The sequence below is a fragment of the Lissotriton vulgaris genome, chromosome 4_1, assembly GCF_964263255.1.
Source record: "Lissotriton vulgaris chromosome 4_1, aLisVul1.2, whole genome shotgun sequence".
In the NCBI taxonomy this organism is placed as follows: Eukaryota; Metazoa; Chordata; class Amphibia; order Caudata; family Salamandridae; genus Lissotriton; species Lissotriton vulgaris.
In genome coordinates this window covers 2,068,495,159-2,068,512,127 of record NC_141691.1, presented here as the reverse complement: position 1 = coordinate 2,068,512,127, position 16,969 = coordinate 2,068,495,159, and the positions used below count along the sequence as shown (strand labels likewise).

The 16,969-nt window shown below is 43.5% G+C and overlaps 1 protein-coding gene across 1 annotated transcript in view; it reads left to right on the top strand.

Moving 5' to 3' along the window:
- The window catches only part of LOC147725021 (uncharacterized), a 98,491-nt gene extending 84,588 nt beyond the window's left edge, over window positions 1-13,903 (top strand). Inside the window, exon 2 of the mRNA XM_086966488.1 lies at window positions 11,187-13,903. Coding sequence (XP_086822614.1) covers window positions 12,237-13,544 — 1,308 coding nt within the window. The 5' untranslated portion in view covers window positions 11,187-12,236 and the 3' untranslated portion in view covers window positions 13,545-13,903. The remainder of the gene's footprint in view (window positions 1-11,186) is intronic.
- The last annotated feature ends 3,066 nt before the right edge of the window (window positions 13,904-16,969 follow it).

Sequence of the window (16,969 nt, the reverse complement as noted above, 5' to 3'; positions counted from 1 at the left end):
TAATTTACTGTGATGACAACACGCATTGGAATAGCATGTGATAGTCTTATTCACTATATTTCAGGTTCTCCTAGGACATTTGGGACCGAATTCTAGCTTATGTTCAGTCTATCTCAGGTAATTCAATTACAACACGCCTTACATGTGAGTGGCTCTGTCGCCAACACACGTGCCAATTCTCCGATCCGGACGCTCGGGTCCTCCCTTCTAATAACTTTTATACCCTGTACCACTGTTTTTCATGTTATAGACGTGGTTTACAATACGGTACTTTTAATTCATAAATTACATTGCCTTATACTCCCATGTTCAGAGAAATTATCCAATTATTACCTCTAACTAGTATGTTCATTAATGCCTAAACTACCGATGTGATAAACTAAAGAGGTTGGAATAGTACCCCTCTAACTCTAGCTTATTATACTCATTTCCATTAGGTTACCTGCCCCAATCCCCTGGTCCTGATGAAGACCCCGCAGCAAGGATAACATTTCCTGCATTGATAAGAGGGTCGAAACGTCGACTGTTGTTCTATTTGTGGCAACCTCACGCCAATATTGTGTAGATAAATTGTACCTTGTGAAGTATGCCTTTCTAAATAATGGTCGCCATTTTTATTATGGCCGTTGCTGCTATATAAATTGCAGCCAAAGGTGTTTTCAAATGTTTGATTTTACTGTCACATAATCCTACCACTCCCTTATCCTCACTTTTATCACTTCCTTCCTCCCTCCCGGGGCACTGTATGACCTTGAATACAGCTGACTGTTTGCTATGTGTATTCGTTACACTTGATCCCTCAGTGAATAAAACCACCCCCGTTTCCGAAAGAAAAAGGCCGGAGGAACTAAATTTGCAGTTCTCGCTCCTGCGTTCTGGAACTCCCTTCCGACAGAACTCCGGACGACATCCTCCTACACTAAGTTTCGGAAGGGTCTCAAAACTCTGCTCTTTTCCCAAGCCTACAAGGTTTGATCCCTCTGTGCTCCTGTCACCCCTCGCAGTCTAAAAGCGCCAAGAAACCGCGTGGTAGAAGAGCGCTATATAAGTATTTTTAAATTCAAATTCAAATTAATTCATTGAATTGTGTAAATTGTTTCTTGTTCACACTGGGACCCCTTCTTCCTAGTACTTTGTAACGCTAGCGGCGCGAACAATTGTAATTTCTGGCTCCTGCACTTACTGCTGTACTTACTTCTTAATGAAGCACGGCTGGGGGCTGTTTGTCAGCCCTTGTGAAAATATTTGTTGATTGCAGCATCGTCAATGCTGCAATTAACAATTATTTTCACAATGGCCCAAAATCAGCCCCCAGCCGTGCTCCTTTAAGAGACGAAATTCAATGGAAGGCAGTGTCTCTGATGTTGCAGTTGGTGTGAAGAGAACTGCTTTCAGGAAGTGTGCTTTTGAGACGCGTAGGCAGAGGATTGCTAGCAGCTACGCACCTTGCACCTATAGATGAACCTTTATCCCGTGATCAGAGTTTTACATCCTTAGCTACTAGCTAGCTATCACTACGACCAATTGTTGAATTGCTCCTCAGACGTGTTAATCCGAAATACACCGCAAGCACTTGAACTAGTTCTTATAGGTTATTTTCTTAGTAAAAAGAATGAAAAAGATGTTAGTCCCATGTAACCTCCTCTGTACCCTCGGTAGTTATCCTATTTTATCGCCTCATTCCCAGTGTTCACCTGAATGAAACCACCGTCCCGCGCCAAAAACACTAACCCATTGCACCTCCAATAGTGCAGTGTCTTTCGCCCCCTCTCCACAGGGCATGCTCGCGCTGCCACCGTCCTCCCTCTACAACTGGCTCCTCTATCATTCCGATGTATGAGGACAGGGCCACTTATCTAGTTCTCTGTGGCAACTGACATACTTTTTTACTCCCCTATTAGCGATGCTGAAGAGTAGCCACCAGCCCCGCAGCCATCTGCCGGTTTCTGCCAAGCGTTCCTCAATCACTGCCATAAAGAGAATCATTGTAGAAACTACATAGGGTGATTGTTTTAAACCATGAAGCCAGCTTTTCATTTTCTTCTGAAGAGCAAGATTAATGTCAGCATATTTCAGTGCAGGTTGTTGTGTTTCTAGAAGAATCTGAGATTATACTAATTAATAGCTTATTAGTTTATAAATGTTTGAGCCTTTCATATTAAAAGACCTGTAAACAATAAGTAACTTATCTGAGGGAAGGTTTTGAACACTGAAAGGATTGCATATACGTCTCTTGTAGGGCTTCTAGTTACAGCTGTTTCAGGAACTCTAAGTCCCATGGGTATTCCTAATGCTGCTGTGGCAGCTCATGCTGCTGGTCGTGCTGGTATGGGTGGAATGACACCTGGAGTCTACACTGTACTCTTGCTTAGCAATCTAAATGAAGAGATGGTTTCGCCCCAAAGTCTGTTACCCTCTTCAGTATTTATGGGGATGTGTAGCGTGTGGAGATTTTATACAATAAGAAAGACAGTTCTTTCATACAGATGGCTGATGCAAACCAATCTCAACTTGCAATGAGTCATCTTAATGGTCAAAAAATGTATGGAAAGATAATTCGAGTAACTCTCTCCAAGCATCAGACAGTGCAGCAGTGCAACTGCTCAAAGCCTTTGGTGTAACTTCAGAGGACTTTTTATACTTTTTCCACAGTCTGATCATTTCATAACTGAGGCATTTTCAATATGCACACATGCGTATCCAGGAAACCATCTTTAGAGCTGATAAGTAAACTCATGATTATCAGTTTTAAAGAGTGCCGTACCCCCCGCCTTGGTAGAGCCAGATCTGTACTGCAGAGAGTCTTGCCCTGTTGACCTTGAATAATTCTCAAACAGATTATTGCAAATAGCATTTTCCTCTCATTTATTTTTGATCTGGGTAATGAGTGAGATTGTATTACAGACATTTTATGACAAATGTGTTTTTGTTCCATGCAACCTCTATAAAACCCCAAAATACATTTGGCCCAGGGCCCAAAGAAGAGGTTCACTGGTACTGTGGAAGGAGGCCGGTTGCCTTGATTTCCTAATAAATATTAGTGTTGCTTTGTTGTGGTTGCAGATGCTCTGCGCTGCACTTTCTCATTTCGAACATGATACAACCATTTAACTGCACACTCAAGCAGGAACCCCTGTGTCAGACCCCTGTCGCTGCACCCACACATGTTGGGTTCTTGGTGCACATTGCTGTGGCTGAAGCGCACAGAGACCTCACAATGCCACACACAGAGGAAAAAAATTAGAGGGAACATTGGTCACCACCCGTTCTGGACTTGACGAATGCAGCTCCACGCCTCCTATCCCCGTGCAGATTAGCAATCTTGCTGGGAGCACCGCGTAGCGGCTCATGCAAGCCCCGCAACCTGGGCCAGCGTACACTCAGGATAAATACCTCGCTATGCCGTGACATTGGGAGACACTGGGTTCCGATGTGCCGCTCACCTCGTCACCAATCGCATCTCCAGGGCCTCGGAGCTCAAATCAGGCCGCAGAGTCTCCTTGCGTACGGGGCAAACCTCGCCGAGTCTTCAAGGCATCAAACTGAAGCTCCGTCGCTAAACAGAAAGGTGCGTGTATCGGAATGCCGTTTAAACTGCTAATTGGTCATAATTCCTGCCACATTTGTATTATGGCTTGCGGAGTGCGTTCGGGCCGCGGTCATCTCGCGTCTTGGCTATCTCTGCTCCCCAGAGACTCATTTCTGCCCTCCGACTGCTGAGTCAAGCTCAAGCAGGGGAAGGCAGAACAATAGGCATCCTGTCACAGGGTGGTGTGACCACCTCCCAGACAGGATTTAGTGTATTAAGGCTGGGTCGGCGTTCTGGACAGCGACCGAAGGTCTGCATAAGGGGCACATTTGGTGCCCCTCTGCATAATCAAGTACAAACCAGTCCTGGTAGCCGATGACTCCTCTCTGGCACGAAAATGGACAAAAGACATAGGAGTAACCTCCCCACTGTCCAGACCCTACCCTGGGAGGGTCCCCTGAACCTGTCCAACCCTCTTCCGTGGGTACAAAAAGACTCACCTGGCTGTAGGACCCTAAATGCGTCGTGGACAAGATTCTGAACTAAAAACCACTGTACTTCAACCGTCTGGACACTCTGGACTTTGCTGGACTTCGTTTGGGCCCAACTTTGTCTCCCACTCAGATTGCTGCATCATCTGTTCCCATGCACCATACAGAATCCGTGCAAGACCTGTGGAGCATCAAAAGCAACCGAAGATTTCTCCCTTGGAGTGAAGTAGTAATTCCCCTGCATTCGCAGGCACTGCAACACTGCTTTCAGGTCTGCTGACGCTGAACTCTTATGGACTCCGAAGGCCTCAGCATCACAGAAAGTGGGTTTTTACCTCCCACGAGGTCAGAGCTGCCCTCTCACTAAGTTTGAGGTCCGAATACTTTGTGGGAGCTGCAATACCCGAACCGGTGCGCACCACATACATTTGCAGGTACATATGCTTGTTGGCGTATCCTGAACAAGTTCATTGGGCTCCGAGTATCCCCAACCACTGGCACCATTTTCTACCAAGAACTCTGGCCTCCCCCCCACTGAGTGCTCCGTCGGCTGTTGTTTGGTGAAATCGCTTGAGGTCCTCTTGCGGCTCTTGTGCCTCCAGCCTGTGAGTCCACTTGAGGGTCAACTTTGCTTTTCTTGGCCTCCCCTGGTTGCTCCAGGCCTGTCCTGACTTCCTTTGCTGTGTTGAGTCACCTGGTCCTAGCTTGTCCGAACCGTAACCATCTTTGACCTGCATCAATTTCTGGTTTCAAGGCCTGTTGGTGCTCCTGACAGACACTGACAACTCAGCACTCTACATCCTTCGTGGGACAGCTCATATCAGGCTCCTGGTTGTCCTTGATGTCTCCTGGTCCACGTAGCTGCAGAGTCAAGGACTCCATCAACACACCTGAAACACCTGACATCGGTGGGCACATCTCTACCGAGCCCCTGGTCACTCCTGAGTGACCCAGCTTCTGTCCCCTCTGCTTTCATGTACTCTTCCATTATGAAGTAATGGGGTGACCCATAATAGTCCACAGACCTGGATAATGTTGATTTTACTTCTGAACGTTATTCATTAAGTCAAAATGTATACACATGGTACACATAGAAACAAATTGCATCCTAAATGTACTCCAATTCATTCTCAATTCAATTAAATATATATCCTCAAAATGACCCACAAGCACCAAAGATAGCTCCAATAGTGACTGTTTAATTTCACAGTTATTATAACAGATCATTATAAATAATGCTTCAAAACAGAAACAAGCATTGGAAATGCAATAGGAAAGTTTGAGCTATTGGTCCTATAAATGTGTTTTTAAAAATAGCTAAATTAATAGCTTTGTCATGTACAATGCCAATAGTTATCACTTTCGCAAATGTGACACCTATAGCATTTGTAATGCAACATGTTTTGTATTTACGTGACTTAGATGTATTGATATTACAAATAATAATGGCTTATCACTTTTTTAAATAATTATTACTTAAATAATTTATTTAATTTGTAATGGCAATAGCTTAAACTTTTGTAAATAAGTTTTGTGAAGATTATGTTCAGTGTTTTTTATTGCGATGAAATTCCAAGAACAGAAGTGAAATATTAACTTTTTTTTTGATTTGTACGACCTTAATCAGATTTGACAGCTTGACGTTCCAATCACTGCATTTTTCAGTGGTGACCATTAAACTCACTAAACTATCCTTCCACCTTACTGTGTTTATAGTACCCATTGGGAATACGCCCATATTTCTGCTGTAATCTTTGTTGATTCACATGAAGTGAATGTAAGCTATGCTTCAGGCATTCTTCTGAAAACACAGTCAGGTCCTAAAAACAGATTTCCAGTGCCTATGATGTAAACCTTTCCTATTTATGTCAGAACTATCTGAACCACGTCCATATACCAGTGAAGTGGATTAAACCAGGCTGAGTTAACCCGACTTCAAAGAGTGCAGAACGCTGCGGCCAGAGCGATCGTAGGTCTTCCTAGGTTTTGCTCGGCCGGTCCATCTTTGCGAGCCTTGCATTGGTTACCCGTTAGGCAGCGGATCCACTTTAAAGTTTTGTGCCTTTCCTTCAAAATTCTGAAAGGCCTATCACCTCCCTTACTGCACCAACTCTTGCGCCCTTACATCCCGGGCCGCACTCTGCGCTCGCTAGACCAAGAATTAGCGGTAGCCCCTCGGTTCAAACTCAGTCGGGTGGGGGGTCGCTCTTTTAAGGTGCGGGCAGCCGCACTTTGGAACACTCTCCCTTTGAAACTCCGGACCTTTGGTGACCTGCTCTCCTTCCGCAAGGCCGCTAAAACTCATTTATTTTCTGAGCTTTGTTAAATCCTTCACTCCCCATTTTCTTAATAATTATTTCTGTTCCCCAGTTGTGTTGTGTTCGCCACCTTGTCGGTGCGCCGGGACGCTCCTTCGCTGGAGCAGCCGTGCGCAATACAAATAGCACTAACATAACATAACATAACATTGAGTTGCTAAAGTTATTCTTTATTTATAAGATCCAGAAGCCTTTGTTTGTGTCCATTCTAATACTACTAACAAATGCCAGTATTCATTTGTCTGCAGGCACATATAGGCCACTGTCAATAAAAATGCTGGGAGACACATGTATAGTAAAACAAAAATGCAACTGCTTTTCATGGTAAGTGCTCTGATACTTTCGGGTCGAGTTCGCGCTATGTAACACTCCAAAACAACAAAGAAACAAATAATCTTGTATAACACTATATAAATAACACAAGATTACCAACACAATTTCTAAAGTGACTGTATTTTTGTTGTAACATTGTATTAGATACATAAATTAACTAACATTTTTTTGATAATGTAATAAAGTCATTTCGGAGCAGGGCTGTTTTCTGCTCAGGGGGATTGGGTAGGCGTGGGGAGGAGACGAGCGAAGATGCTCGGGATTTAAAAAGTAAAACTTTGCATAGATTTCCAGTGCAAGCTGTAGGAGGATTTTCAATGGTGTAAGCTGTGCAATTTACGTCTGTAATAAAGAAAGAATGCAGAGAATCTGCTGTGACTTCCGTCATAGGGGGGAGGTGGAGAGGTGGAGGGGTGGGAGGGGTCCGAGTGGAGTAGAGAAGTTGTTGGGACCAACAGGAAAAGCGAAAGGAGGAGGGGAGGGGAAAAGAAGCTGCCAGGACTCCCATGAGTATTGAAGTAAAGCTGGGTCAAAAGCTGGCAGCCAGTTTGTGACCTGTAAAGGGCTGATCATAACTCTGACCTCAAGCGCATTACCAGCACAGTAATTCAAGCAAGTACTGGCGCTCTGAAATGCGTGACAAAATATTTTGAGGGACTGCGATAACAATACCTAATATGTATCAGTTTAAAACCTGATGACTGAGCCTTGGCACGGTTGCAGTCTTACTGGGTGCACTTACCGCTGTATCATGCTCCACTCACAGACCCTCAACATGCCGGTATGCTGAACTATGAGGAAGTGAAGCTTATTGTACTCCTTAAAGTGAACTGTTAGCAACAAGCGAGATGTGCAGGATAATTCAGTGCCAACTAAGAGCAGCGTGTTCTGCGGTGGTGGAGCCGCATTTCATTTTGCAGTAGCAGGAGGAATGTACACAAAGCAGCCATGCCACTCCCCCTCAGCACCCGTGAGGAAAGACAATAATATAAAGCTCGACGTCCCTGAAGCGGGCGCTGTGTTGTTACTATAAAATCCGCACAGTGTCCAAAAGTATATAAATAAACACATTTTGTACAATTTAAACACAAACGGGAGCGGAAACTCAGGAAGTGATATCATTGCCTGTTAATGCACCGCTAATGCTTTTTTCTGGAATCCCGCATCAGAGCCATCCACAGCCCAGCCCAGTAAGCCTACGTGTCAGAGTTAGACAAAGAGCTCTAATTAATTAACAAACGAAAGTGTCCGAAAGGAACCATGTATTCCGCCAGGAGAGAGAGGGGAGGTGCTAGCGGCTGGGGAGGAGATTTAAATTGAATGAAATACATCAGTGGGTGGCTGAATTCGTCTAGAAGGCAAATATGTAGGAAAGAAGGAAAGCCCAGGAGATTTACAAGAAAAAGTGCTGGCAGGAGGCTTTCACTTCTTTAAGGTAGCTGGCAAGGTCTAAGTGTCCGAAAGGAACCATGTATTCCGCCGGGAGAGAGAGGAGAGGGGAGGTGCTGGGGAAGGGGAGGAGAAATGCGAGCCTGGCTGTGTGCCGGGAGAGAGAGGGGAGGTGCTGGTGGCTGGGGAGGGGGAGGAGAAATGCGAGCCTGGCTGTGTTGGGGAGGTGCTGGCGGCTGGGGAGGGGGAGGAGAAATGCGAGCCTGGCTGTGTGCGGGGAGAGAGAGGGGAGGTGCTGGCGGCACCAAGCTAGAGAACAGATGGCGAAGACTGGCGATTTGATGCTGTGCACTCGCATTTTAACTCATTGCGCTTGCGCATTGAGCTAAAAGCGCACATGCACTGCATCAAATCGCCAGTAAATCGCCAGCTAGTTAAACCTTGTTTAAGACCCTATAGTCTCGCTCCGCTCAATGTGCATGCGCATTGAGAGGCGAGACCTAAAAAGGTTGCTCCAAGGGGAGTTTGAAGAAGAGTGCTCATGAATTAGAACGGATGTATAGGGAGGGAAATCAAAAGGATAAATTTAAACAATCAATTTCACTTAGTTATGTCCTTAGTAAACTGGTTGATTGATTAGAAGGCTGCAGTGTTGCTCGAATCAAACACCAAGGAATAAGTCATCCATGGCATTTCATTTGGCATTCAAGGCGCTGTCCGGGGAATCCGTGCTGTACTCCTCGAGTCAGAGATGTACAGCACGGATTCCACGGACTGCACCTTGAATGCCAAATAAAATTATATCTACACTGCTGGCTTCTAATAAATTCACTTCACCGCTGAATTACTGTGGACCGCCGACTGTGGGATGTAATCCGACTTCACCTGATCATAGGTTGTTCCTCCCTCCCACCCGTCCTGAGGAAGACCCGCCTGCAGAGGATATAAATTACCCTCCCTGTGCCATGGTCAAAACGTCGACACTCTCCCTCAGTGGGCCTGTACCTAACTTCACCTTAACCCTGCCTCTTCACAGATGAATAAACTCTGTGTGCTACCAGAAAACAGCAAACACTTGTAAATCCATGAGAGACAGGCTCAATTGTGAGACTGGTGTGATTGTAAACCACAACCAGTTTACTAAGGGCATTACTAAGTGAAATTGATTGTTTAAATGTATCCTTTTGATTTCCCTCCCGATACATCTGTTCTAATTCATAAGCACTCTTCTTCAAACTCCCCTTGTAGCAATCCTTTTTTTCTGTTTTGAAGCATTATTTACAGCGGTCTGTTATAATTGTGAAATTAACATCCCAACCGTGGCCGCGATTTTGCGGAAGTGCGGCACTTCCACAAAACGGGCATTGTTTTCATGTACTCTTCGGCAAGAATCAACCTTTGGATTCCAACAGACACTTTTCTTCCTTCCAGCGGCATCTCTATCCAACTTTGGATTCCAACAGACACTTTTCTTCCTTCCAGCTGCATCTCTTCTTCCAATTCCTCCATTGGGTTCGACAGCAGTTTCCAAAGCCACTTCAAACCTATGGACCCGGCTTCCCTGGGATAGGTAACTTGGATACCTTTGTATCCACGGATGGGGTGGTTCTCCAACCTCCTAACTTCCAAGGGGTTTCTTTGAAGTCCACTGGGAAGGGTCTTAAAACTTTGAAACGTCAACCGCAACTTTCCCATAGAATTGTGCGGAGCATGCTGTTCTCCGTGGGGTCCCTTCTTACTCACTTTGGGTGGTTCCTTGTGGTCCCAGCGATTCTACGTCCTATCGACCCTGTCTTGACTCGAGTCGTGATTCTTATACCACTATTTTAGTATATGGTTTGGTCCCCCCGGAACCTACTGTGTATTAGTGCTATTGACTATCATTTCTGTGCTTAAGTATTGTGTGCTTTGAGATTATATATATATATATGTAGGAGATACTGTCTCATACTAGATAGTGTTATGTAATAAATACATATTTTCATAACTACTGTGTGGTTCTCATTTCATTTAACCAATACTCTAAGGTCGCATTCTTTTAAAACAAGATGCTTAACATTCCTTCAAGACGAAGCCCGAAGGCTGCTCTACACAGCTACCACTTGGATAGCTTTTTGTGGTTATCTTTGACCTCTTAAATCATCATAAGGGTTGTTTGTACTGGTGCAAGGTGCCCACTTTAATTAGTGGACAGCTCATACCAGGCCAACTTCTCACACCAGGCATTGGCGGTCTTGGATCACGCGTGTGCTCTGTGAGGTAGGGCGTCTGTGTTGGGAGCACAAATGATTATTGGTTTTGTACTCCCATGTATGTGCGTGTAATTCATGATTCACTGATGTGTGTCTTTTACTAGTAGTGTGTTAATAAATATAGAATATATTCCTCCAGAGACCAGTTGTCTGTTCTCTGTGTGTTGATTTATGCTTCCTTACCCAGTCAGAGTACAAAAGGAGAAAGATTCTACGCAAATCTCTAATTGGATTTTTTTAAATGGAATGACATGTCCTCACAACACTGCTTTGTGGGAGATAACTAGCGTGTTAGCAAATTGTGGGTCTGAAATGGTATTAAACCTCTCCTTAGAATTGAAATACTGCTAATTAGCTCAGAGAAGTAATCCATTATTAATTGCATTATGGAAGTTTACTTCACAAAGTCAATAAGGTCCTGGGGCGGTCCCAGTGGCGCTTCAAGTGATCTGGTATTTAGAGTCCGAGTCAGTGCAGGTACTGTTCACATACTCTACTAGTCCTAGTTACGGGTCAGTTTTCGGAGTACGGTACTGTAGCTGGGCAAGCAACCAATTCAGAGTGAAGTCTGAGGGGCACCACGTTTTTCAAAACTGCACATTTCTGACCATTTCTTATCTGATTGGTGAAGGCACCAACTGGTTCAACTAGTTCACCAGTTGCAATCAGAAAGCTGTACTTTAAATGTATGCTCTGTGACATTAAACTTAATATCTCAAGTGCAGACCCCGTTGTTTTTCTTGTCCCTCCTTCTGTGCCGCTCCCCTTCAAAATCACGTTTCCTCTACTTTTTCGCTATTTTTATAATCTCTTTGATGAAAACAGCCACTTGATTTCATTCTCACTCTGACAGAGATTTATTTCTCATTCACAGAATCAAAGAACTTGAAGAGACCTGCAACAGCCCAGCACAGCAAAAGCCCATGGCAGTATCACCAGATGATCAATCGTATAAGTGTGTAGAGTCTGAGAAAACTTTCAGCTTAAGGTTGGGCCTGTATACACATCCTATGATATTTGTTCAGGGGAGAAATACTGGCCTACCTAGCGTGTGATAAAACTCGTGCACAGCTCATCTATATGGACAGTTTACAAAGATCCACACCAAAGATCATCTCTTTGAGTATACTGCGTGGGAAAATCTTTGCTCTGAAATTGTACCTATGATAAGTACCTCAGATGTTCTATTCTAGTGAGAAACAAAACTAGTGCAGAATGGGACAAAAGCTTCACTGAGAAATTCAACAATTGTAATTCTAATATGAAATTAGAGCAGTTAATCTGAATATCCTGAGGATAGGTCATACCAGTGTAAGGATTGTGAGAAAAGGGTGACACCAGAACATTTCTGTTGCAATATCCGAGAATGGTTGCAGGGGAAAATATCTAGCTGTATATAGAATGTGGATAAACCTGCACTGAGGGTTCTTTGCTGCACAGGCATCAAATAATTCATACTGAGGGCGGGCATACCAGTGTACAGAATTTGGGAAAAGCTCCACTGAGCCAAAGAAGCTGTTGAGAGACCAGAGTCCATACAGGTGATGAACGCTATAATTGCACAGATGTGAGAAAAGCTTCACTGAGCATGGCACACTGATGAAGCAACAGATAGTCCGTGCTGGAGAGAACCCCTTTCATTGTAATAAATGTGGAAAAAGCGTTGCGGAGAAGAAATCACTATTGTCATATCTATGCTTAATAGAAACCATCTGACTGTACAGAAAGTGGAAAATGAGTTACTAAGTTGGGCACACTGGTAATACATACGATAATGTATACTGGTGAGGAATCCTATGAGTGTAAATGTAAGAAAATCTTCACTTAGAATAGCATAAAGTACATTCATCAGAATACCCATACTGGTTAGAAGCCCTATCACTGTACAGAAAATAGTAAATGCTTCAGTGAGACCAGCACACTGATGATGCATCAGACAACCCATTCTGCCGAGAAACCCTATCAGTGTACGGAATGTGGGAAAAGCTTCATTAAGGCATACAGTTTGTTGATACATCAGAGAGTCCATACTGGAGAGAAACCCTTCCACTCCACAGAATGTGGGAAAAGGTTCACTCAGAAGGTCACACTGTTGGATCATCAGAGAATACATGCTGGTGAGAAACCCTATCAGTGTTCAGAATGCGGGAAACGCTTTACTATGAAAAGCAATTTGTTAATGCATCAGAGAATACATACTGAGGAGAAACCATTTCAGTTTACAGAATGCAGGAAAAGATTCAGTTTGTTCAGTTTGAAGGGCAAGCTGTTGAGGCATCAGAGAATCCACACAGGTGAGAAGCCCTATCAGTGTACAGAAAGCGGGAAAAGATGTACTGAGAAGAGCACATTGTTGAGGCATCAAAGAATCTACACTGGTGAGAAACCCCATCATTGTACAGAATGTGGGAAACGCTATACTTGTAAGGGTACGCTGTTGAGCAATCAGGAGATCCATACTGGTGAGAAATCCTATCACTGTACAGAATGCAGGAAAAGATTTACTTATAAGGGTGCACTGTTGAGCGATCCGAGAATCCATAGTGGTGAGAAACCTTATCAGTGTACAGAATGCAAGAAACGCTTTGCTAGGAAGGGTGTGCTTTTGAAGCATCAGAGAATCTACTTGTGTGACAAACCGTTTCAGTGTACAGAATGTGGAAAAAGGTTCCCTCAGAAGGTCGCACTGTTTGAACATCAGAGAATCCATACTGCTGAGAACCGCTATCAGTGCACAGAATGCGGAAAAAAATTAAACAACAAGAGTGCATTGTTGAAACATCAGCGAATCCACACTGGTGAAAAACCGTTCCACTGCACAGAATGTGGGAAAAGCTTCACTGAGAAGGGTACACTGGTATCACATCGGAGAATCCATACTGGTGAGAAACCCTATCAGTGCACAGAATGTGAGATGAGCTTTACTGTGAAAGGCCATTTGTTGAGGCATCAGAGAATCCACACTGGTAAGAAACCTTACCAGTGTGCAGAATGCGGGAAAAGCTTTACGCAGAAGGATACGCTGTTGAATCATCAGAGAATCCACACTGGTGAGAAACCCTATCAGTGTACCGAATGCGGGAAAGGCTTTGCTCAGAAGGGTACGCTGTTGAGGCATCAGATAATCCACACTGGTGAGAAACCCTATCAGTGTGCAGAATGCGGGAAAAGCTTCAATTTGAAAAGCAGTTTGTCGGTGCATCGGAGAATCCACACTGTTGTGAAACCCTAACAGTGCAAAGAATGTGGGAAAAGCTTCAGTGTGAAAAGCAGTTTTTTGAAGCATCAGCGAGTCCCTATTGGGGAGAACCCGTATTGGTGTACTGAATGTGGGAGAGGCTTCACTAAGAAGAAAGCAATCTTAAAACATCAAATATCGCACGCTGGTTGAAACCCCTATTAGTGCACAGAATGTGGGATGAGTTTCACTGATAAGAAATCACTGTTAATACATCATGAAATCCATACTGATGAGAAACCTTGTCATTGTTCTGAATATGGGAAAAGCTTCCCTCAGATACCCTAATTAACGACAGTTCATTGTGGCAAACATGAGAAAAGCGTCAATAAAATGCAGATATTGTAAAGTAATCAGAGAATCCATAGTCGTTGTTAAAAGGTCATAGCCTAGAAGGTGGAATAGTAGTGATGCAAGGGGACTTGTAATATATCATCATTTGGGAGATAGAATGGATACAAAAGCAAATCCAGAAGACTGATTCAAAATACAATAAGAGTTCTCTCTTTCATCTTACTTATTCTATTATTGATCAATTTCTTCATATTATAAACATTGCTGATTTGCCCTGCCAGGGGTACGTGACTGGTAAATATAATTGTGTGCACAATTGTTAAAAGTATAAACGTTTAGATGATCATTGCCATGGGGTCAGACCAATAACTTTTTAGGTTGAGCCTAGGGTCAGTGCGCATGCGCTGCTCTGCATGGCATACTGTATCGGAGTATACATTTAAACCCACACCCATTCTCATTTTTGATTTCCTTGTGTCATTGCCTTTCATAAATGCTGGCTTCATAAATAGGAATGTTAGTCCCTCTTTAGTACCTTTGTTGTCTTATTTTGTAACCTCCCATGGTGACTGGCCCTTTTACTGTGGTTGTTACACGGTACGTCTTTAGTCTGTAAGCACTGTTTTCTTTAATTAGTTTCTCTTACTGGAGGCATGACATGCGCTGCTTCAGCTGGTTTTTAATGATGTTCCATGGGATTGCAGTGTGCTGTGCGCTCTTAGTAATGTATTTATTTAAATTATTAATGATGTTCCATGACATCAGTGTATCCCGCACGCATATTTTTCATGTACTTTTTTTTTATTACAGCGCAGTCCGCTTTAATATAGTGGTCCGCTCATTCATGATGGGGCCGTATGTACCATTCACAGGATGTGTTTGCTCAGCACCGGCAATTCTAAAAGCAGGTGCTGAGACTGGTTTCTATAGGGCTCTCCATTTTTACCCTCACCCTCAGGGGAAAAAGATTGCCAACTCTGCAGCAGTATCACTGCACTTCAGAGAGACTCGTTTTAGTACTTTAACAGTCTCACCATTTCAGAACTGAAGCATTTTCAGTATGCTATACTACGATGCCATGGTTAGTGTTTACTTATGTTACGCATCCACTAACCATTGACAAAGCCAATAGTACTTGTTTGTTGTATGTGTAATCTTACCTGTTGGATTATATATCTGGATGTAATGACAAAAGTAGCAAAATACCAGTCGGGCAGCACACAATGCTAAGCATAGATTTTCACCATAAGTGCTTTTAAGCCACTCTCATAATTATATTGATCATGCCCCTTTGAGAGACCCCCCCCCCCTCCGTTTTTTTTTATCCCACTTAAAGCCCTGCTTATGGTAACCCGGAAGTGGTAGTGTGTCTAAGATAACTAGATTGTTCAGAGTCATTGGAAACACGATCCACCAGTGCTGTTGTCCATTCATTAACCCCTCTGACCTCGACATTGAAGCCGAAGGGCTTTTGTTGTGGTGAACAAGAACTCCAACTCTAAGAAAGCATTGGATCCTTAAACGCTTCCCACTGCGTGACCGTGGTGGCGCGTCTGACCAAGCGCTCTTCTTTGTGCCCACTGTGCCTATTGTAAACACACACCATAGCTATTGGCTGCCACATGTTCATGACATCTTGCTCTGAATGCCACACACATGTATTAGGCCTCCTCAGTGTTTATGTACTCTTCTTAACATCAAGTACACTTCTTTGTACATTAAGCAGTAAAGGAAGGATGTTATACGTACGGTCTTCATGCACAACAGAAATACACCGGATAATTTCAATGAATTCCAGGAAATATGAGCCAGGGGTCGTCAGGAGTTAAAAGCAAGGAGTTGAGGATGAGGGCCGCTCTGCCATATTCAGTGAAGAAGTATAAATGTGGTAAGGAAGGCGAGGGTTTATGCTTTAACAAATGTGTAAGAGACGCTAGGACCCTGATATTCTGTCAAGAGGGGCGAATAAATCGAGCAAATGAAAATCTAGAGGATAAAGGGCTGAGGATAATTTGGGAAATCCTTTTCACTGTGATTTCGCTCGGACTACCTGCCCTTGTGTGCTTTTATGCCTTTCCACAGGGGCGTAGCTCTCTTGGTGCAGCAGTTGAAATGTCTCCGGGGCCTAGATCCTGATTGGGCCCATCGAGAGTATTTTTCTTGTCAAATAGCCTTGGAACGCACGCTACTACCCTTGCAAACAAGTCAAGACCCTTTAGAGTTGGTTTCAAAATGTACCTCTTAGCACAAGGTCATGCTCTTTCGCTATGAAATGTTTCTGTAATTCGTTGCTGTTTCTTTAATTACATCACACCGATATCTCCAGTTAAAATTAAGCTACAGAAGAGGGTATTGTAATATACCCATAATATAAAAATGACTCCCGGGTTATGAGTGTTGTTTTTTTAACCACACTCCCGCCTTCTAGGGAGATGTCGGGCTGTGATTAACAGCTACACATTATTTACAGGTAATTGTCTATTTCTTTCTTTTCCAAGTAGATTAAGGTCATAAAATGTGCATATGACAACGCGTGCCTTGGTGTTTTGGCAGATAAGGGACGAGCTTGGTGAGATAACTTGATTTTGCCTAGAATTGTAAATTTGATAAAGCAGATACCACTGAATTAATACGTCTGTCCGCTGGTTTGGCAATGATAGTCTTACTAACCAGGTTTGTGTACCCTCCACCTGGTATTTCAAGTCATCTATTACCACCAGACAATGTCAGATATCAAGTTGCACTGTAATCTGGATAGTGCAGTGACCTTTGAACTGTGCTACCATACGTTATTGCTTTCCTTTATTGATGTCATTTAAGCCCGGCTGTAAAGGAATTTTTTTCATTTTAGTATAGTTATGCTGTCATTTCCGAATTGCAGTTAAGCTATGATGTCCTGTTTTTCTCATTGCAGTCCAGCAGTACCTTTTATTAGGGCTGGCTTGAGGGTGCATCTCTCTAGTAACTGGTAACAGTTATGTAAACTATACATAAAGTAGCATTTTGCTTTTTTACCAGAAGTAGGTCCTCACTATTGGTTGATTAGTGTATTATTCCGCTTCCCATGGGGCGCTTGCACTCAAATACACGAGTGACTATTTTACATGGGAAGGTGATACATCACC